Raw genomic sequence first — 21,974 nt, forward strand, 5'->3', positions numbered from 1 at the left:
GGAGATGCCAACAATCTAAACAAATCTCAGGCAGAGATTATCTGTGCCGTCAGCAAACGACAATTCCCAGTAGCTCCTTTGGAGGAACCCCGACTCTGAAATTGGCATAAATAAATGTGTTGTGTGCATAGGGGCCTCATGTCCCATTGCCCTAAGGAAAAGAACCACAACCGCATTTCCCTACTTCTGTCTTCGTTAATTAATTTACAATTGCCGCATGATATAACGAGTTCAGTTTCCATGTTGTGGGACAAAACTAGGCTCTGTTTATTTATAACGCCAAGGCTTTTCCGTAACGGAATGAACTTAAATTAGGGAGGAGGAAACCCAGCTAAATTCTCGGATTGCTAATTATAGAACCCTTGCTTTCAATGAGTTTGCAAGTGCTGCAGGAAACAGAGTTTTCTCTAGGTCTAGACAAAAGTCATATATCCACCTGTGTAACTGATGTCCTTCACAGGCATTCTTCGCTTGTAGTGTGAGCACCTGTTGCTGAGGTGTGGGGGTGTATTATTGTGGTAGAAAGCTCTGTCTCCAGTCTGCACATTATTTACTGTAAGATCTGAACAACAACAGCAACAACTCCTGAAAAGATAGCTGTATTAGCGGAGAGTGGGAATGGTTGAGGAATGCAATATTTACAAATTCCCATTTGAATTGATCTGATTCACACCTCCCAGATTAACTTGGGTTTTTTTCCTTCTCAAAATTAAGTTATCCACTGTGGGGAACAAGCCCCTGTTGAGATGACCATGTTGTAACTTACTCCGTGTAGACTAAAGGTGTAAATATGTGTAATTTAACCATACAGTTGTACCTTGGATCCCAAATGCCTTGCAAGTCGAACGTTTTGGCTCCCTAATGCCACAAACCCGGAAGTGAGTGTTCTGGTTTGTGAACATTCTTTGGAACACAAACATCCGACGGGGCTTCTGTGGCCTCCGATTGGCTGCAGGAGCTTCCTACAGCCAATCAGAAGCTGTGCCTTGGTTTCCAAATGGTTTGGAAGTCAAATGGACTTTGGGAACAGATTCCGTTTGACTTCCGAGGCACCACTCTATTTCTAAAGGCACAAAAGTCTCCACCACGTTTAATATTGAGATTCTAAAGTAAGGCTGAATTTCTAAATACACTTCTAGCTAGGGAATAAAACACGCTCAACTGAGGCCCCCTCTTCACTTAAAGCAGTATCACACCATTTTAAGCAGTCATAACTTCCCCCAAAGAATCCTGGGAACTGTAGTTTGTTACAGGATGCTGAGAGTTGTTAGGAGATGGCTGTTCTCATCACAGAGCTACAGTTCCCAGGAAGAGGGACTGATTTGGGGGTGGTACCTCTGTGAGGGGAATAGAGGTCTGCTAACAGCAGACATGGGTGGCGCTGTGGGTTAAACCACAGAGCCTAGGGCTTGCTGATCAGAAGGTCGGCAGTTCGATTCCCCGCAATGGGGTGAGCTCCCGTTGCTCGGTCCCTGCTCCTGCCAACCTAGAAGTTTGAAAGCACATCAAAGTGCAAGTAGATAAATAGGTACCGCTCCAGTGGGAAGGTAAATGGCATTTCAGTGCACTGCTCTGGTTTGCCAGAAGCGGCTTAGTCATGCTGGCCACATGACCCGGAAGCTGTACGCCGGCTCCCTCGGCCAATAAAGCGAGATGAGCGCTGCAACCCCAGAGTCGGTCACAACTGGACCTAATCGTCAGAGGTCCCTTTACCTTTAATAGCTCTCAACTCCTTAACACACTACAGCTTGAAGGATTATTTCCGGAAAACTGTAACTGTTTAAAGTTCTTTGGAAAGTGCAAATACGCTGAATGCCACTTGACAAATGGCTAAAGCTCACATCCCCTCCTTATATGGGTGTGTGAAACTGTGACCTCGGCCATCTCTTTTCAGTAATAATGTTGAAACATTTGCAGAATAATCATCAGTCTCCCTAGGAAGGGTAAAGTTTGAAGCGTGATTAATTCAAGCTGGTTGTTTTTTCTTCTTCCAGATCATGTGTATCTGAAGACACTGAGAAATAGGACAGTGCTTGGTGTAACCAGCCTATTTTTTTCCCCAATCCTCATGCCAGCAGAGGCAGCCAAATGCCACCAAACCCAAAGGGCATCTGGGGGCAACTACCATTGGCACCATGCCATTCCTGGATTTTGCAGCTACTCCACTTCAGTGGAAGAAATGGGGTTTTGCTTTCCAGCAAAAGGGATTCAGATGAAACAGTATGGTCCAAGGTTGAGGAAGCTGTGGCTCTAATATCATAAGAGGACCAAGCCAGTCATTGTCTCTTAGCCCAACCCTACCTCACAGGGTTGTTGTGAGGAGGAAATTGGGAGGGAGAGGACCATGTATGCCACCTTGAGCATCTTGGAAGGAAGGTGGGCTATAATGGAATCAATCAATAAAAGAAAAAATAATAGAAGTCCCATTATTTTCTGATTCAGTAGTTTCTCCTGCACTCTAGGAAGCTTAGCTGAGAGTTTGGAAACCACCAAGGGGGCGCTTAAGGATTCGGCACTATGATACAGCAAATTCCTCAAATGCTTATGAGATGGGTGAAAACACCTCTCTGTTCAGCCCCCGAATTACGTCATGGCTCCCGTTCAGATACCTGCTCTAATCCCAGCCTCATTCCTTGGCCCACCCCGGTGACGTTCCTCTCTGGAATGTGACTTGCAATCCCTGAGGGTTGTTCATAGGCAACTCAGGTGAGAAAAGAAGGTTGGAGGGAAGCCTGCCAGATTCAGCTGTACAGCCTCCTGCATCCTGGTGTCCTCCAGATGGTATTGAGTTCGACTACAATTTCCATTAGTCCCAGCCAACATGGTGATGGGCGTTGTAGTACAAACGGCTGTGGAATGCTGGAGGGTCTGGCCCATGCACTTCCAGCAAGGGTGGATAGAATCATAGATAAAGAAGAGCGAACCCAAAACAAAATCAGATGTGCACATGTGGTAGGCTGGTACATCCTGAATAAATCCTAAATTCAGCTCTAATTTAACTCTCTATACAATTTAAAATCCAATAAAAATACATATGTATGTTTCAAAGTCCTCTCGTTTAAACCCTATTAAAACATATGGTCAGGTCTCCTTCCCCAATACTGCCCACACTTCAGAGTGCAGGAGCATCAATCCTGCTAGATGCAGTTTCGCCAGCTCATTCCCTGTGGCAAACACAGCTGGTGAGCAGAGGGTTCAATCCTGCTCAGTTTGACTTGCTGGGAACAGAGAAATACAGAGACATACAGTCAAAGTTTGTGTATGAATGCATATATCGAAGAAAATAACATGCAAGGATGGTACAGTATTTGTGTTGGATCCTGGAAGCCAAGACTCAGATTTGGGGCATACACTCTTTGATGAGAGAACTCCAGCAGAGATTTAGAATTACAAAATATGCAGCAAAGAAAAGCATGAAAATATCTGTAAAACCTTTAAAGTGTGCCCTTCAAGTAAGTTTCTGAAATATCCCCTTTTAAATTCTCCTAGCTTTCCCACTTCCCTAGCACAGAGATAGACCACATGTTTACAAAAACAAAATGGTTTACTTACAAAACCGTTCAAAGGTCAGATTCATGTGCTTTTTCATGCAGCAGTCAGGAAACATGCACAGGCAGTTAAAATGTTGCTTAGTTAATAAAAGGCAAAAGTTTCTAAACTATTGAGATAGGGGGCAGGGAACCCATTAGTTTCAGACTCCATTCTGATCTGAATCAAAAAAGATGGGTTGAGTTTGGAGTGACCGGCTCAGAGTTCCTTACAAACCACTATGTGCAAACCACTATGGATGTGCTAGATAAGAAATGCACTCTGAAAGGCTGGTGAATTTTTGTGAGGGCTTTAGAAGAAGAAATAATCACAAACTGAGGTGGAAATATGGTGAAGTGAATTTAAGTTTTGAAAAAAAGAAAAATGGAGAGAAACCAAAATTGGTGGTAATGCATTCCTAGTCAGGAGTGTGAAACTGCCCCGCTCCCTCTAGCCATCACTTGCAAACCTAGTTCTTTTCAGAGGTCTGACTCTGAGCCACCCAAGAAAGGTCCTGAGGTGAGTCAGCATGACTGGAACCCAAAAGCAGAGCAGAGCACCACAGGAATCTCCTTATTGGGAAGGTGGCATAATTGTCTTGTTTTCAAACTCTTTGCCCATAAAAGAGGCCACCAAGAGCCTGCTTCCTCCTGTTTTCTTCTTAAAGAATTTGATTTAATTGTGCAAACATCTCTGGGTGCAATTTGAGTGAATGGCAGTATGAAAAAGGTTTAAGCATATTCAACAGCAATTTAAAGCCTGTGACTTCCTGCAGATAATTCTGGGAACTGAAGTTTGCCCCTCACAGAGCTACAGTTTCCAGCACCCTAAACAAACTACAGTTCCCATGATTCTTCAGGGAGGGAGTCATGTGATTTAAATGTGCACTACGCGGGTGGCGCTGTGGTCTAAACCACTGAGCCTCTTGGGCTTGCCAATCAGAAGATTGGCGGTTTGAATCCCCGTGATGGAGTGAGCTCCCGTTGCTCTGTCCCAGCTTCTGCCAACCTAGTAGTTTGAAAGCACACCAGTGCAAGTAGATAAATAGGTGCCGCTGCGGCAGGAAGGTAAACAATGTTTCTGTGCGCTCTGGTTTCCATCACAGTGTTCTGTTGCGCCAGAAGTAGATTAGTCGTGCTGGCCACATGACCTGGAAAGCTGTCTGTGGACAAATGCCAACTCCGTCGGCCTGAAAGTGAGATGAGTGCCGCAGCCCATAGTCGCCTTTGACTGAACTTAACCATCCAGGGGTCATTTACCTTTACCTTACCTAGATATGCTTTAATTTTATTGTGTGGATTTATACATTTAAGACAGTGTGGGAAATTAAAATGTATCCATCTGGCACCATTCAGAGGAGCATGGATGCTACTGGGTAGCCTTTGGGGGTGCATTGAAGGTCCTCACAGAAGGAACCCCTTCCAGAGGACCCCCTCTGCTCAAGCCCACAACTGGCGTGTCCAAACAGCCAGCGTTTTACCCAAACAATAAGTAACATTGTGCTCTGTGAGGTAGCAGTTGTGAGTGGCAATGTCCCTTCAACTCATCCCAAAAGTTGGGTTTCTGGTTTAAAACTGAATTCAGATTGTTTGGGTTTCAATGCTGCTCTATGTGGTCAGTATAAGGGAAGGCTTAGTCAGCAGTGATTCAAACAATTATGGGATTAAGAGTGCCCAGGAGAATCCAAGATAAAGGGGAAGAAGTCTGTCTGCTTTTGCCACGTGGCCTTCCTCTTTCCCTAGTTGCCTCATATGCAGCAAGTCTGAAGAACGTCACAACATTCAGTTTAGCGCTTTGTGTAGTTTCCTCTGAAAGAGTATTTCCTCAAATGTGTTTGCATCGAGTAGGTATGGAAGGATCTGTCAATTTCAGTTTCCTCAGTTTCTCATTGTTCCAAACTTAAATTCAGTTCTTCACATTTTGCAATTGGTTTTTTTTTTTTACAAACCCCATGAAAATTCATCACGTTCGTGCAAATTTCATCTAAAAGCAATACTTTTTAATATGCAGTTGTGAGTAATGTAGGTTTCCTTGCAAACAATTTCTCCATACATAATGCATGTTTGCATGTCATTTTCACTCATTTATTCATTTTTATGCACACTTTCCCCTAAATGTGCTTTTTGGGGGGTAAACATTGGAACATTGGTTGGCTGACGAATTGCATTGCAAAATTCAGATATGTACACATTTCAGAGGATAGTTGTGTTTTGGTTCGCATAATGCTTCAGAAAGTGAAAATTTGATAGATTCAGATTCATATGTGTACTGGTTCGAAATTCTCCTCCATTCCCAGCATCAAGTAATCTTCACAAGCTTATTTTTAAAACAACAATAACCTTGCTCTTCAAAACTAAAAGCATTTCAAAAGTTGCTAACCATTTAAAGCCAACCATTGAAATTTTAAAACCACCATCGGCCACCATAAAGAGACAATTAAATGATGGAAGGTTAGCCACAGTAAGGGACTATGGAGGAATTCATTTCGGTTTGCCTTTACAGTGGACGCTCTGGATACAAATTAAATTCATTTTGGGGGTCTGTCTGCAACCCGAAACATCCGTAGACAGAGGTGCCGCTTCTGCATACATGTGCGGTGTGATTGAGCACTTCTGCGCATGTGCATGTGGCAAAACCCGGAAGTATACACTTCCCGGTTTGCCACGTTCGTAAACCGAAAGTTACGTATCCAGAGCGGTACATAACTAGAAGGTCCACTGTAAATGCAAAAATTACCTAATTTGCACTTTCTGGAAGAATACTTAAGCCAAAACACAGTCATCCATTGAGATCTACTTTGGAACACCCTGCCTCTTGAGATCAAGCAGCTACCTTCCCTGTATTCTTTTCAGTGCCTGCCTAAAACAGACATGCTTTTTCAAGTAGACCCATCAAATTCAGTGCCAGCACTCATTTCCTTAACAGCTGCCTTCCATTTCAATTTGTAGGCCTGAGGGAACTTCGCCAGGCTGAGTCAGATGCTGTGCTCAGTGTGTGTGGCTCACAATAGACGGTGATTCATGCTATGTCATCAAGATTCCACTTGTGTGTTTGTTCATGTACACCTGAAATCCTACACTCACTTATTGAGAGCAAGTCCTGTTGAACTCAGTGGGGCTGGGGCTTACTTCTGAGTAGGCACTGCAAAGTACAGCAGTACCTTGGAAGTCAAACAGCTTAGTTCCCAAACATTTTGGCTCCCGAACATCACAAACCCAGAAGTGACTGTTCCTGTTTGTGAACTATTTTTGGAAGCTGAATGTCTGGCAGGGCTTCTGTGGCTTCTGATTGGCTGTGCTTTGGTTTTCAATCTTTTTGGAAGTCGAATGGACTTCCGGAACGGATTTCATTCGACTTCCAAGGAACGACTGTACTTGGCTGTGCCTTTCAAAAAGTCACGAAAACTATGGGCTGGCTCCAAGGCTAGTCCTATGCAGAGTAGACCCACCAAAATTAGGTCCATTAATTTCAGTGAGTCTGTGCTGAGTAAAACGTAGGCCACAATCAGCATACTTTTAAAGTACTTTGAACATTCAAGTCTTCCGCCAAAGATTTCTGTTGTTTGTTAAAGGTGCAGAGACTTGTTTAGGACACCCCCATTCCCCTACAGTTCCCAGAGTACCCTAGGAAGAGGGATTTATTGTCAAACCACTCTGAGAACTGTAGGTCCGGTAAGGGAATAGGAGTCCCCTAAACAAGTCTTTGCACCTTTAACAAACTACAGCTCCCAGAATTCTTTGGGGGAAGGCCTTGAAAATCCAAAGGGGTATCACAGTGCTCAAGGAATTCTGGACACCATGGTTTGTTATGGGTTGATGGGAATCATAACTCTGTGGGATATAAACTACAGTGCCCAGAATTCCTTGAGGGAAATGTTATGCTTTGAATGTTCTTTAAATGTATTGTGTGTACAAAACCTCAGCTGCAAATTGGCATGTGCTGGAACATCATAAAATGGGGTCAGTGGGACTTAAACGCACTCTTCCCCGATGTAATGCTATTGCATTGCTGTCTATCTTATTGAGTTTTAAATAAATTGTAATATATTGTAAGTTATTTGACACGGGAGGGGGGGGGGCGGACGGACCTACAGATATGGTCCAAAAGGCGCACAGGCAGTTGTGTATATATGGGAGAATTTTTAAAAGCAAGTGGTCCTCACTGACCTGGTGCAAAAAGGTCTTGTCATTCCAAGGCTGCCTCAATAAAACACTATAGCTCCACACACCCTTACCTGGGAGTAAGGCCCACTGAACTCAGTGCGGCTTACTTCTGTAAAGGTAAAGGGACCCCTGACCATTAGGTCCAGTCGTGACCGACTCTCGCTTTATGATTGCGGGTCATGGGGCCAGCATGACTAAGCCGCTTCTGGAGAACCAGAGCAGCACATGGAAACACCGTTTACCTTCCCTCTGGAGCGGTACCTATTTATCTACTTGCACTTTGAAGTGCTTTTGAACTGCTAGGTTGGCAGGAGCAGGGACCGAGCAACAGGAGCTCACCCCGTCGCAGGGATTCAAACCACCAACCTTCTAATTGGCAAGTCCTAGGCTCTGTGGTTTAACCCACAGCGCCACCTGCGTCCCATCGGCTTTCTTCTGAGTAAACAGTTATTTACTAGATGTAAGTCAGCAGCTCCAGATGACCCAGCTCGGCTAGGCGCTGGGGCGGATTTCACCTTGCAGAGCCAAGCCAACATTGCTGATGGGCCCTCCGCCCCTTGGCAACATCCAAAAGTGCTGATCCACTGGGCCCAGCACTGGCGGCAGCAACAAGCAGCTCTGGCTCACCCAGCCCTATCCATTACCACCCCATCACTGCATTTACCTGACCTGGAGGTTCTGGATCACGGGCTCTGCTGGTCAAAATGGGAGGCTCAGCAATTGCCCTCTCCCTCCGGAAACAAACCAGCACTGTTCTAAGATAGATAGATATGGTCAAAGACCAGCTCACATAACACAACACAACACAACACAACACAACACAACACAACACAACACAACACAACACAACACAACACAACACAACACAACACAACACAATAAAAACAGAGTTCATAAAGATAAAAGATACAATTGGAGCAGATTACAGCAATAGCTCATGAGTTAAAATTTATACACACACACACAACCGTCCAACTGAGATTTGGGCTACCATAAAAAATTGACCCTGAGGCGCCCCAAAGGGAAACTTCAGCATTTCCCTAGTAAGCTATTTTATACTAGAGGATGATCTGTGCCTACAAATCTGGGCGCAGAATCTGGCTACCAGCCAGGTCGTCTTATGATCTTTGCCTAAGAGGAGAGAATTAAGTTTCACTACTCTAAGAAAACACATGTGGCAAAAAAGGGGGGAGCATTAGCCCTGGTGGGCTGCCCTCTACTACTTGTGACTGGCCAAGAGGATACCCCATCAATCAGGATTTCCCCCTTCACTTCTCACCTCCCTCTGTGGACCCCTAGGCTTGTGCTGTGGCCCCCTGTTTGCACGATTTTCACCTGGGGCCCCCTTGGAATATCCGGGGGGGCTGGGGGGTCAGGAATTTGTTTTAAATGCTACACCAGTTTGCCACCAGTTTGGCTCCTTAGGGGCAGAAGGGTGGCGTCTCTGAGATGACCTTCCCCAGCTCTAAAACCGTATAAAAGGCGAGATCATGGGCCAACCAGGAATCTGCCCCCCACCCTGCCCCATTCCTGCTTTTTATTTAATCTCCCTCCCTCCAAGGACTGCAAGGAGTCAGTGGAGATGAGGCTTGCTTCCTCTTCATTCTGGTTTCACATTCTCCGCGGCTCTGTGCTGACGATGAGAGTGCATTTCAGGGAAGAGCCTTGAAACCTTCAAGACATACCCAGCACACAAAAGAAAACTGTCACCACTTTCCCCCCGTTCCCCCCCTTCTCCTCTTCCTGCATCAGTCACATCATCGACTGCGTCACCCTCTGAAGTTCTGCATAGCAGAAATGATAAAAGTTCCTTTCCAATTGATTTCAGGGGTGGGGCCAGAGGGGGAAAAGAGTTTTCTTTTTCTTTTTCTTGAAGGAATAAGCAGAGAGAGAGAAAGAAAGAGGGAGAGAGGTTGGCAGAACATTCTTCCTGCACAGAACAGAGGAACCAGCCAGGGACAGCAAGCTAGATCTGTGAATTAGAAAGAAATAATAACTTCTCTTCCAAACTACATCCATGGAATTATTTTGGTTCAGCTTCTCCTTGTCTTTGATGGTAGTTTACGGTAAGTATTGTGTATGTGTGTGTGTGTCATGTAGATTATCTTCTGCCTAATGGCTGTCTGCTATATCACATGAGTGTGTTTTCCTCCAGAATGGTGGTTATGTCTTTTTTAGAATTCTCGGTTGTTGTTTTCCAATAGTGGAGAGGAGCAAAGTTCAGTGGTGATCAGAATGTGTAACTTTTGGGGGAAGGGAGGGCGATCAGTTCTCAAACTTCCTAGATTCTTATTTTTGGTATCATTACAAGAAAATGTGGGTCTGGTGTGCTGACCAGAGGTGTAAAGCAGAGGAGAAGTGGTGTGCCGACTGGCAGGCAGATCACCCACAGCAAAAAGGCGAGAGAGAAGTGGTTAGAGCATTTGCCCGGCATGTAACTATCAAAGTTTCATTGTAAGCATCCCCCCCCCAGCATGGTACAGTATATTTATATTGAAATTATGGTTTCCTGCAGTTTAACTACAAACACAGATATCTCTGACTACTTGTTAAGACCCCCCTGAAATTCACTTAGTAGCATACGTACGGAAAAGTATTTTAAAAGCTGCCGAACCATCATTTCTCTTGCATGGATTAAATACTGGTCTCAACCTCATCTCATGTCCCAGGGTTTGATCCCTTGCCTCTACAAGGTAGAGCTGCAAGAGGTCCCAGCTGAGATCTTGGAGACCCACTGCCAGGCAGCATAGACAATACTAAGTTGACACAAAGGTCTGGTGCTCCTAATTCTGGGTGGAGAGTAAAGTGCAATTGTGGGAGCAAATAAACCAAAAGGAGAACAAGGTGCTTTATTCTTAATAGGAGATAGAGAGAGAATCTCATCTTAGGGGAAAACTATGAGGATCTGGGTGTTTGCTGTTGAGAGCACATAATTAATAATAATAATAATAATAATAATAATAATAATAATAATAATAATAATTTATTATTTATACACCGCCCATCTGGCTGGGCTTCCCCAGCCACTCTGGGCGGCTTCCAAAAGAATATTAAAATACTGTGATACAGCAAACATTAAAAGCTTCCCTAAACATGTGAATACAACCTTAGTCCAGCAATATGGGGAGGGCCACGGGCTTCCTAGCCTTGCAGTAAATCAACTGTCCAATTGCTTCTAGAGCTGTCACATGAAAGTAAAAATAGTCATAATTTTAAACTGGAGAAATCCTTTGTCTGCCAAAGCCTGGGTGCCTGACCTCATTTCTTCACACCTGACAGATGTGTAATATATTCACATCCTGTTGAGCTGGACATTTCCAAGCAGAAGGAAGGAAATGCCCAGCCAGGCAGGAACATAACCTTAAAAGGCGTGATGAGTGATGCCAGGGGGCTAAGGATTTCCCCATCCCCAGCAGTACTTGTGTCCTCACACAACCCTTGTGACAAAACCCTGGCTCAGCAGAGCCTCCAACCCTGGAAGGATGGAGCCCCAAAGACTTGACCATTCCCTCCCCGTCTCGCTGTCCCTCATCCTCTCATCTGTCAGCTATGCCACACAGGCAAGATCCCAGCGAGGCCAACTTTACCCTGAAGAGCGCTCAATTCCAAGGTCCACATGTTCTGAGGAAACCCCTACCACCACATGTGAAAGAATGCAGGAGAAAGTTATGTTGGTCTGTGTGTGTGCCCCTCAATATGCCATGCTGTTGTGCACCATAGCCATGGGCCAACACCTGCATGTTCACCTGGCATAGGAAGGGGCTCCACGCATTTCAAGGACTGCCTCTCCCCATACGAAATGGTCTGGAGCCCACACATGCCATCTGAGGGCCTTCTCTGTGTGATGGAGGTCAGGTGGGTGGCAACATGAGAACTGGCCTTTTCAGTGGTGGCCCCCCACTTGTGGAATGTTCTCCCCAGGGAGGCTCACTTGGCACCACCTTTACACATCTATAGGTGCTGGGCAGATTGTCAGCATTTCTCCTGGAAAATGGGCATTTTTGTGGCCACTACAGTAGTTCCCTAGCCCCCAGATTCGAATAGGTTAAGGACACACACACACACACACACACACACACACACACACACACACCAATTTGCATTATGCTGAACCTGGTTTGCTAATGGCTTCCCTTCCCTTCTCTCAGTCGCCGGCCTTGAATGCTACTCTTGTGATGGCGACAGCGACTGCCAGGAAACGGAGATCTGCGAAGAGTACCAAGAGCAATGCAGCACCACCATAATGACTATACTGGCCCGTGAGTATTTTTGAAGGAGGAGGCTGTGGGGATTGGAAAGGGAGGACAAGGCAGATGAGGAGGAGCTGGAGAGCAGAGGTGAGGAACCTCAGCTTAGGCAGAATGGGTGCCCTCGAGGACAAACTCCCTCGTTCCACCTCTTGAATCATGCCCTTCATCAGCCCAGCGTTGCACCCTCCTCAAAGGTTTTTGCTTGGCTTGAACTCTGACAATGCTTCATGCTTGGCTGGCTGGAGGAGCAGGGTGTAGAACAGGCATAAGCAAACTCAGCCCTCCAAATGTTTTCAGACTACAGCTCCAGTGGTCAGGGATGATGGGAGTCCCAAAACATCTGGAGGGCCGAGTTTGCTTATGCCTGGTGTAGAAACTAGCCAGCCAAACAAAGGTAACTCCACCCACTTTTGTTGCTCTTGCCTCTGGCCCCGTCCACCAGTGTCATGCGGTGCCTGGAAAGTTGCCCAGAAAGGAAACTCTTGCCTCAGAAGGGAAAAGACACCCAAACCCTGAGATAGAGGTTTTTAGAAGGATGTGAAAAAGGAGAACTCTCTTCTCCTCATGATACCAGAACTGGGAGATCACCCAATAAAAGGAGAAGAAACTTACTTTATTGTTTCCTTTTTGAGATATATTGTTCTTTTTTGTATTGGTGCGGGTCTGCTTGTAATGTTTCTGTGTTTCTGTGTTGCAAGTGAATAAAATGGGGTTTGGTCAGGTGTGGGGGAAGGGCTGGTGGCCAAAGGGCAAAGGGGTGGGGTGGGGGTTGGCTATCAGAGCGAGAAGCTCTGGTAGCCCTCAGTATTTATATCTTCTGTGTGTGTGCTTTGCAAATTTTATGGATACATTTACTGAAACATTTTTGTGTGGAAAACAATAAAGCAACGGCACCTTAGGTTTCCAGTCAACCCCAATGGGGTTTGCTGGAATCTGTCAAACAGAGGCGTAGACAGACCTACAGAAAGAGACATGCAATATTTGAAAGACGGTGGAACATTGCAGGTGTGGAAACATATGCATGTCTTAACACACCCAAGTGAGCCCTGGGAAGGAAGCAGCAACACACTCTTTTGCTAGTCTATAGCATGTTGCGTGTGGACAGTGGCGGTGACAAGCACCTATTGGCAAGTGCTTGTGACGGCACCCGCACTCCGGACCCCGGAGAAGCTTTGCACCAACTTTTAAAATGTCGATAAATTTTATTTCAACGAAGGATGACTATGTACAAACTTATATGTGCCACAGTCTGTGACAACCAAATAGAACCACAAGGGGAAGACCTAAAGTGAGAGCTAATCTGGTTTGCATATCTGTAAGTTGTGAAACAGGGACATGGGTGGCACGGTGGGTTAAACCACAGAGCCTAGGACTTGTCGATCAGAAGGTCGGTGGTTTGAATCCCCACGACGGGGTGAGCTCCCATTGCTTGGTCCCTGCTCCTGCCAACCTAGCAGTTCGAAAGCACATCAAAGTGCAAGTAGATAAATAGATACCATTCCGGTGGGAAGGTAAACGGCGTTTCTGTGCGCAGCTCTGGTTCACCAGAAGCAGCTTAGTCATGCTGGCCACATGACTCGGAAGCTGTATGCCAGCTCCCTCAGCCAGTAAAGCGAGATGAGTACCGCAACACCAGAGTTGACCACGACTGGACCTAATGGTTAGGGGTCCCTTTACCTTTACTTAAATTGTGAAACAGGATTTATGCCGTGAGTGCTAAGTCTGCACTTAGGAATGTTGCCTTCTAAAAAAGAAAAGAAAAAAGAATGGTGCCTTCATTTTTACTTTCTCTCTCTCTCTTTCCTTGCAGGATCTAAGATCTCCAGTTACATCCTGAAGGGTTGTGACGTGGGTGGGAAGCCAAACAGCTCCATCTCCCACCTCTCTGGCAACCAGGTCGTGTTCTTGGCGGAGGAGCACTGCGGGACTGACCTCTGCAACCAGGGGGTGCTAAACGGTCAGTCCATGTGAGCAGAGAGGGTTCGCTCTGCAGGCTGTGCTGCACATTAAATTGGAACCCCCTGAACAGAACTCCCGGGATAATTTTGTTTTCCCAAAAGCAGCTGCGAGGGTGGGTTTGGAACAGGGGGAGGGGCAGTAAGCCTTTGCCCCAACATCTGTTTTGGTGTGAAAGCAGCCTCACCCCTGGAGCTGAGCTGAATCACCCCCATGCCAAATGACTCCTCTATCACAGGGGTGGGGAAGCTGCAAACCCCACCATCCCATGTTGGCTGGGGCTCCAGAGTCCAACATCTTCCCAAGGGTATCAGGCTGTGAAAGGCTGGTCCCAAGCCCCAAGTAAGCCTTTTTCTTCTATCCATTCACATGCATGCATTTGAACCACTAAACCTCATGCAATTAGATCTGCTAATTTCTGTAACCGGGTCACAGTTTCAGTGCTGGTGTTTCCCTCTCTGCATTAAATTTTATTTATTAAACGTCAAGTTGGCATTGCCCGGCTGGCATCCTTCTGTCTCAAGAGACAATAGAGGACAATGAAGTCAAATCACTGAAGACTTACAGCACCTGCTGTGGCTGCAGAGACTGATACAGGAGAGACATGTTTGGTTGCAGTTGGGGCAGAGAGAGGCGTCCATTTGTGCTGCTGCAGATGTACTCTGAAATTTCTTATCTCTGAGTTCCTCCCAGCGGTCATTCCTCCTCTGGTCACTGCTATGGGTACACATTATTTATTTACTTATTGCCTGCCCTTTACCGGAAAGTCCCAGGGTAGGTTCCTACAGCAGAACAAATTGAAAACAGTTTAAAGTTTAAAGCAACAAAAAACATAAATAAAGTGTGGGGGTGGATAGAAAGAAGAATACAGTGGTACCTTGGGTTAAGTACTTAATTCGTTCTGGAGGTCCATTCTTAACCTGAAACTGTTCTTAACTTGAAGCACCACTTTAGCTAAAGGGGCCTCCCACTGCTGCCACGTGATTTCTGTTCTCATCCTGAAGCAAAATTCTTAACCTGAAGCACTATTTCTGGGTTAGCAGAGCCTGTAACCTGAAGCGTATGTAACCTGAAGGGTATGTAACCCGAGGTACCACTGTACATCTATATAGGCTTTCCCTTCTACTCGTATTATTGTGTTTAATGGAAAAAGTGAACGCACATAAAAAAATAAAATTTACATCCTAACAAAATGAAAGATTGCATGTCTCCTTAAATCCATGTGCCTATATAAAATTGCTTGATTCCAGCCAGATGGGAGATTCCTGAAAATATATCTGAATGCTTTGTGACTGTGATTCAGCCCTGATTTTTCTCTCTGCTTCTCCTGCTTTCCTCAAACTGCAGTCGTGGATATGCTCACTGCTCGGGGTCGCCCACGAAATCCCTTGCATTGCTATTCCTGCAGCTCAGCCGACCAGACCTGCTACAACTCCAGCCACATGCAGATGCGCTGTGCGCGGCCAGAGGAGAAGTGCATAGATATCACGTCCTACACTGAGACAGAAGGTGAGCTCCTGTAGCCTTTGGTTTGATGGGGTTCTTCCTAACCTCCTAAGAGAGGTTGTTGCAATGAAATTTGCACCAGCGCCGCCTAGAGACAAAAGGCCACAATCACAGCCACTGTTTTCTCTCAACTGGCAGAGTTTCCGGGGGACGAACAGCGCATCAAGGGCTGTGGCTCACTTACCCACTGCCAGGAGCCTCTGGGCTTCCACAACCAGAACAGTTTCCATCTGATCAAATGCTGCAATTCCAGCCAGTGCAATGATGACACACAAGGTAAGGTTTGGGATTCCAGGAGCACCAACTAGGTCTGCAACCAAATGTTTCTGTGTGTTTTCCCAACTCCTGATGGCATTGCTCTTGCTCAGGGGGGAAGACAGAGGACCCAGCTATACAGCTGCAAATAAAACAAATTCCTTCCAGTAGCACCTTAAAGACCAACTAAGTCAGTTCTTGGTATGAGCTTTCGTGTGCATGCACACTTCTTCAGATAGCAGCAGTATCTGGTATCTGAAGAAGTGTGCATGCACACGAAAGCTCATACCAAGAACTGACTTAGTTGGTCTTTAAGGTGCTACTGGAAGGAATTTGTTTTGTTTTGACTATGGCAGACCAACACGGCTACCTATCTGTAACTGGAGCTGCAAATAAAACATTTTAAGTGTGTTGCAAAGTGCATTATACAAATGTGACCCTAGATGGCGATGGTGAGCTATGGCAAATTCAGTATATTTTCAAAACATTTTTTTAAAGGCATTTTCACACCTTTTTTTATGTGTCCAGATTCTACCATAGTTCTATGTGATACTATAAATTGTAGCAAGTCAATTCACTCCCCCAAACCCTCATAGTTTTCTATTTTCTTTTTCCAACCCTAACCATAGTTTCTTTGACCACCCTACCCCAGCTACAAAGACGTGGTGTAGGAACAGCTGGAAAAGAAACCAAACTTTGGGAAAAGAAGTTTGGGGGAAATAACCCATGGTTACCTCAAAATTTGTTCAACAAACCATGGCTTAAGCCAGTCATGCACTGTTTTTCCAGGTGGCTGCTGGGCTGGCGCCCGCAATTTCTTTCTTTTATTACCCATGATGCCCTAGGATAGTGCTACACTGTGCCATTGCATCCTTTTAATAATGCCTTCCATTTTTATTTTTTTAAAAAAGGACCCAAATTTAAAGCCATAAATATGTGGCCTTGGTGCAGACAGCCTGGGATGAACTTTATGGTACTGAGAGTATTCACTTATTCTGCCTACAGACTACAAGGATACCCCACCCCACCCAAATGGGGTCACGTGTTTCAGTTGTGAGGGGAATTCCACCCACGGTTGTTCCCCAGATGACATCACTAAGGTGCAGTGCCGGGGTGTGATGAACCAATGCCTAGAGGCCTCAGGGATACATGGTGAGTATCATCTACTCATTCCTTCTCACTCCCTCCACCTGAAGTTTAATGTGACCAGGTTAATCCCAACAGAAAGAGGCATAGAGCAGAGGTTTTCAACCCCTTTGAGTCCACGGCTCCCTTGACCAAGTACCTTCTTTCTGCGGCACCCCTGTGGGGCTCAGGAGCCAAGTTATGTCACCCCTTGCCTGCAGAGCTGGCAGCCTCTCACCCTTTTTTGAAAACACCCTCCCTTGTGGAGTCTTCCCCCATCTCTTCTCCCCTCTCCATGGGAGTCCTCTGGCCAGCTGCTGCTGCCACTCCTCGTCTCTGAGCTGCCCTCCCTTCTCTCCTCACAGAGCCCCACAGGGGCCTGGGAAGCACCCCCTCGCCAGCCCCAGAGGTACTATTTGCCTGGGGAACTTGTAGCCAGGGCTGCTGCAACAAACAACTATGCAAGCCTTTGGGAGGCAGAGACACAAGAGAGTATCAGAGGAGGGAGGGAAGGAAAGGAAAGAAAGAGGGACAGAGACCAGTGTTGACTGCAGCACCCCTGACCATCATTCAAGACACCCCAGGGTACCACAGAACACTAGTTGTAAACCACTGGCATAGGACAATTATGTGTTCTTTGAAGGGGTGGGAACAATAACATCCATTTAGGTGAATGCACATCATTTCAATGCTTTCAAAACTGGCAGGGGGAGGCAGACAGTCTGCCAGAAGGATAGGGAAGGGGTAGGTCATGCTGCTGAGTCGGGGCCATATCCAACAAGACATAGTAGAGCCATAATCATTCCCCACTCCCCTTGGACAATCCTACTGTTCAGGATTGGAAGGCTATCAAGCGCACAGCACATTACCTGAAAGGTACTATGCACTACAGACTGAGATTCACTAGTCAGAAGTCTAGAGGTCTTGAGATTTTTGCCAATGCAAGTTTTGAAAGTGACACCACAGGTGTGCTACATGTACAACCAGTGTCTGTTTGACTGGCTGGCTGTGCAAGAAGCAGACAACAGTGAGCCTAAGTTCTTGTGAAGCTGAACTCAATGCACTGTCATATTCACTTATGGATTGTGAATGGTTGTTGCAAGTGTTTTAGGACGTCGGGGTTAATGTGAAATGTCCTATACAGGTTTATCAAGACAACAGGTCCTGTTTGGCTTTGCTACATCGTGCAAGGGAGTGTATCCAGAAAGGACTCATTCAGGTGTCCTACATGCCAGGAAACAAAATTCCTGCTGAGTTCCTCTGTAGCTCACATCTAAGGCCTGCCAAGCAGATTTCAGACTTCCACTAGGAAAGTCTAAGAAAAGTTTCACCTGCTCAATGTCTCTCTTTGGACAGGTGTTCATGGAACAGGGGGGCATGCACACATGCACAAGGTGGAAATCCTCCACAACATAAACTTACCTTATGGTTCAGCAGCAAAGTGTTCCAAGTAGTCAGCAGGAGTCAGATGATGAGACACAGGCAGGAGAGGACTTCCAAAAAGGCTTCCAGTCAGAGTCTATCTATTTCATTTTTTTCCAATCTTAAATTCAGGTCCCCACATTCCACACCAGTTTGAGAGGGTTGTTTGTTTGTTTTTGGTAAAGTCCTCATGAGAAGCCACCAGCATTTTAGCATGGATTTGTCTTTATATACATGCTTTTAATGCATTTTTGCCTGAAGTACACATTTTGGCAAAGCATATTTCCCCTAATAAAATCCTAGAATTGTGGAGTTGGAAGGGACTCCAAGGGTCAACTAGTCCAACACTCTGCAATACTGGAATTGCAACTAAAACATCCATGACAGATGGCCATCTAACTTCTGCTTAAAAACCCAAAGGAAGGAGAGTCCACAGCCTTTCAAGGGAGAACATTCCACTGTCACACAGCTCTTACCATCAAAAGGATATCCCTTTTAGTTGGAATCTCTTTTCTTGTAGCTTGAAGCCATTGCTTCAAGTTCCACCCTCTGAAGCAGGAGAAAACTAGCTTGTTCCCTCTTCCATGTGACAGCCCTTGAGATATTTAAAGAGGGCTATCATATCTCCTCTCAGTCTGCTCTTTTCCAGGTTAAACATACTCCTTCAACCATTCCTTATAATGCATGCTTGCATGTTCTTTTCACTAATATATGCATTTGTATGTACATGCATTTTTGGACCCATTGGAGAACTGCATCATGACATTTGGAGAAGTGTGCATTCCAGAAGATGGCTGCGTTTTGGTTCTCAGATTGTTTCAGAAAGTGTCATTTAAAGGAGAACTGAAACCAATTTCTCCCCATCTGTCACTAACCACTGCTCATTTCCACATTCAGGTTCTACTGGGCAAATCTCTGCCGTCAAGGGTTGTGCTTCGCCATCCTGGTGTGACAGTCCTTACACGTCCGTCTACAAGAACCTGGGTGCTATTTACAGCCGCTGCTGCACTGGTGACCTCTGCAACAACTGGATTGTCGACGGGACGCTGAAACCATCCCCTAGGAGCCAAGCCAGCCGCCGAGTCTCAGCCCAACACACTTTGCTTTCAATGGGTCTTTTGATCCTTCTGACCTTTCTCCTCTCCTCAGAGAGCTCCTGACCTCCACGGCTAAGATCAGGGCATATTCCAGGCCAGGATGTTCCAGGGTTTTCTCCCCGTCTTCCAATATTAGAATGCAGCTGTGAAGAAAACATGTGACATAAGAATGAACCACCTCTGAGCATACACAGAGTGCCTTTCCCCACACCACTGAGGAACTACAGCCCACTCCTATAACACATTGGGGATTAAGATGCAGACCTTCCAGGTTGAAGTTGTAAGCAAGCACAAGCTCCATGACCTTCTCTTTTGAAAGTTGCTGCAAATGGGAGAAGGGGAGAGTCATCCTTTATTTGGCTGCTGCTTGAGGGTTTACCACAGGCCTCTGGTTGGCCACTGTGAGAACAGGATGCTGGCCTCGATGGGGCCATCTTCTTACATTCTGATGTCTGGGTAATAAGTCCCATTGAACAAAAGTAAGGCTTGCTTCTGAGTACTGGAGCAGGCAGTAAGTTACTTGTTGAGAAAGGAGTGGAGTGGAGAATAGCGGCTCCGGAAGAGCAAGACTCAGGACTCCTTGGTTCGCTTCTCTGCTCTCTGTGTTGCAAATTAAGGCAGAGAAGCTGGACCCCTCTCCTAACTGGGGAAATCTTGGTGGCCATTACTTTTTTTCATTTATGAAAACAGATATGTGCAAACCAGAACGTCCCGCCTTATTATTTATTCTTTTTGCACTGCTGTGGAGGACTGTTGGACTCTTTCAAGAAACAAGGATTTGTCCCATTGGCTGTTTAAGATCTGGAAGGCACTTTTGGGAATTGCTCCTCCAACACAAGACTGTTCAGAAAACCAGAAGTTCCATCAGACATGGGAAATTGTGCAAGGCACCATCTAGACGCAACTCCGGTTTGGACTTCCTGAAGTTTGTTAACCACAGGATGTGGTCACTGCCCTTTATTTTATTATCCTTATATATGCGCGCGTTTGAACATTATTTATCTTAATAAACTATTTTTATATTATTTAAAGTAAGAGCTCATGTGTCAGCCGTTTTAAATGCAGGGCCGGGGAATTCTGGAGATTGTTCAACTCCAACATCCATCAGCCCCTGCCAGCCTGGCCAACCATCAGGGATAATGGGATCTGTAGTCCAACAACCTTGCCAAGTTCCCAAGTCCCTCATCCATAAAGCAATTGACCCTACACAGAACAGTTTCTGCTCTCATCCATGATATACATTTATAGTACTATAACAGTACAGTGGGAACTGTATTTTGTTGAGGGTGCTGGGAATTGTAGCTCTGTGAGGGGTCCCTTAACAATACTCAGCACCCATAACAAAATGAAGTTCTCAGTATTTATTTTTTCTTGGGGGGGGGGGAATCCATGGATGTTAAAGAAGTATTAGTGTGTTTAAAATGTGTACGTGTGACCTCTGTGTGTGTGTGTGTGTCCCTCCTTTTGTCCACATCCACATGTACCTTTAAAGCATTATGAAACCACTTTAAAAAGTTATGCCATCCCCCAAAAAACCTGGGCAGTGAAGTCTGTTAAGAGTGCTGAGAGTTGTTAGGAGATCACTATTCCCCTCAGAGAGCTACAGTTCCCAGAGTTCCCAGGGAAGAGGGACTGATTGTGAAACCACTCTGTAGCCCTGTAGTCCAGCTGGATCAGTCAAAATGCATTGCCTATGCACACTCACAGGTCCTATCTGCACTAGGGGAGCAGGTGGCACTGTAGTCTAAACCACTGAGCCTCTTGGGCTAGCTGATCAGAAGGTCGGTGGTTCGAATCCCTGCGATGCAGTGAGCTCCCATTGGTGTGACCCAGCTTCTGCCAACTTAGCAGTTGGAAAGCATGCCAGTGCAAGTAGATAAATAGATACCACTGCAGTGGGAAGGTAAGCAGCATTTCCATGTGCTCTGGTTTCCGACACAGTGTCCTATTGCGCCAGAAGTGGTTTAGTCATGCTGGCCACATGACCCGGAAAACTATCTGCAGACAAATGCCAACTCCCTCGGCCTGAAAGCGAGATGAGCACTACGGCCCATAGTTGTTTTTGATTGGACTTAATCGACCAGGGGTCCTTTACCTTTACCTATCTGCACTGCATATTTAAAGCAGTGTTCAAAGCACTTTTAAACAGTCCTGGCTTCTCTTCCAAAGAATCCTGATTGTTGTAGTTTCTTAAGGGTGCTGAGAGTTGTCAAGAGAGCCCTCTTCCCCTCACAGTGTTGCTGTTCTTATAGTCCCCAGGAAAGAGGGATTTATTGTTAAACCACTCTGGAAAACTGTAGCACTGTAATGGGAATAGGGTGTCTCCTAAAAACACTCAGTATCCTTAGCAAACTACAGCTCCCAGGATTTTCTGGGGGCACTCAAGACTGTTTACAGTGTTATGCTAGTTTGAGAACCACCTACCCACAGGGCCTCTGTCTTGCCAGTCTCAATTTATTGGCACTCATCCAGACCACCACTGTATCTGCCAGTCTACAGCCTGTGCAGCCTTTTCTAATGTAGCTGGCATTATTGATGCTCCCAATCCCACTTCCAACAGCTTCAAGTAGAAGCAGTGTGGTGTAGTGGTTAGAGAGGAGGACTCGGACCTGGGGGACTGGGGTTCAAACCCCCAACTCAGCCATGAAACTCACTGGGTGGCCTTGTGCCAA

General features: G+C 45.8%; 1 protein-coding gene across 1 annotated transcript; it reads left to right on the top strand.

Annotated features, from left to right (window-relative positions):
- Window positions 1–9,460: 9,460 nt before the first annotated feature.
- On the top strand, window positions 9,461–20,337 carry PLAUR (plasminogen activator, urokinase receptor). The gene is made up of 7 exons (XM_081869389.1): window positions 9,461–9,757; window positions 11,840–11,950; window positions 13,752–13,898; window positions 15,245–15,406; window positions 15,542–15,679; window positions 16,664–16,810; window positions 19,103–20,337. The coding sequence occupies exons 1-7, from the start codon at window positions 9,709–9,711 to the stop codon at window positions 19,363–19,365; spliced, it is 1,017 nt and encodes a 338-aa protein (XP_081725515.1). The 5' UTR covers window positions 9,461–9,708; the 3' UTR covers window positions 19,366–20,337.
- The last annotated feature ends 1,637 nt before the right edge of the window (window positions 20,338–21,974 follow it).

Source organism: Podarcis erhardii, assembly GCF_964252035.2.
Source record: "Podarcis erhardii genome assembly, chromosome: 7".
NCBI lineage: Eukaryota > Metazoa > Chordata > Lepidosauria > Squamata > Lacertidae > Podarcis > Podarcis erhardii.

Excerpts from the sequence above, each read along its gene's own strand:
- PLAUR (XM_081869389.1), top strand. The coding sequence starts at position 9,709 with ATGGAATTATTTTGGTTCAGCTTCTCCTTGTCTTTGATGGTAGTTTAC. Across the intron at positions 13,899-15,244 it reads CAACCAGGGGGTGCTAAACG|TCGTGGATATGCTCACTGCT; the intron begins GTCAGTCCATGT and ends CTCAAACTGCAG. Across the intron at positions 15,680-16,663 it reads GTGCAATGATGACACACAAG|ACTACAAGGATACCCCACCC; the intron begins GTAAGGTTTGGG and ends TTCTGCCTACAG.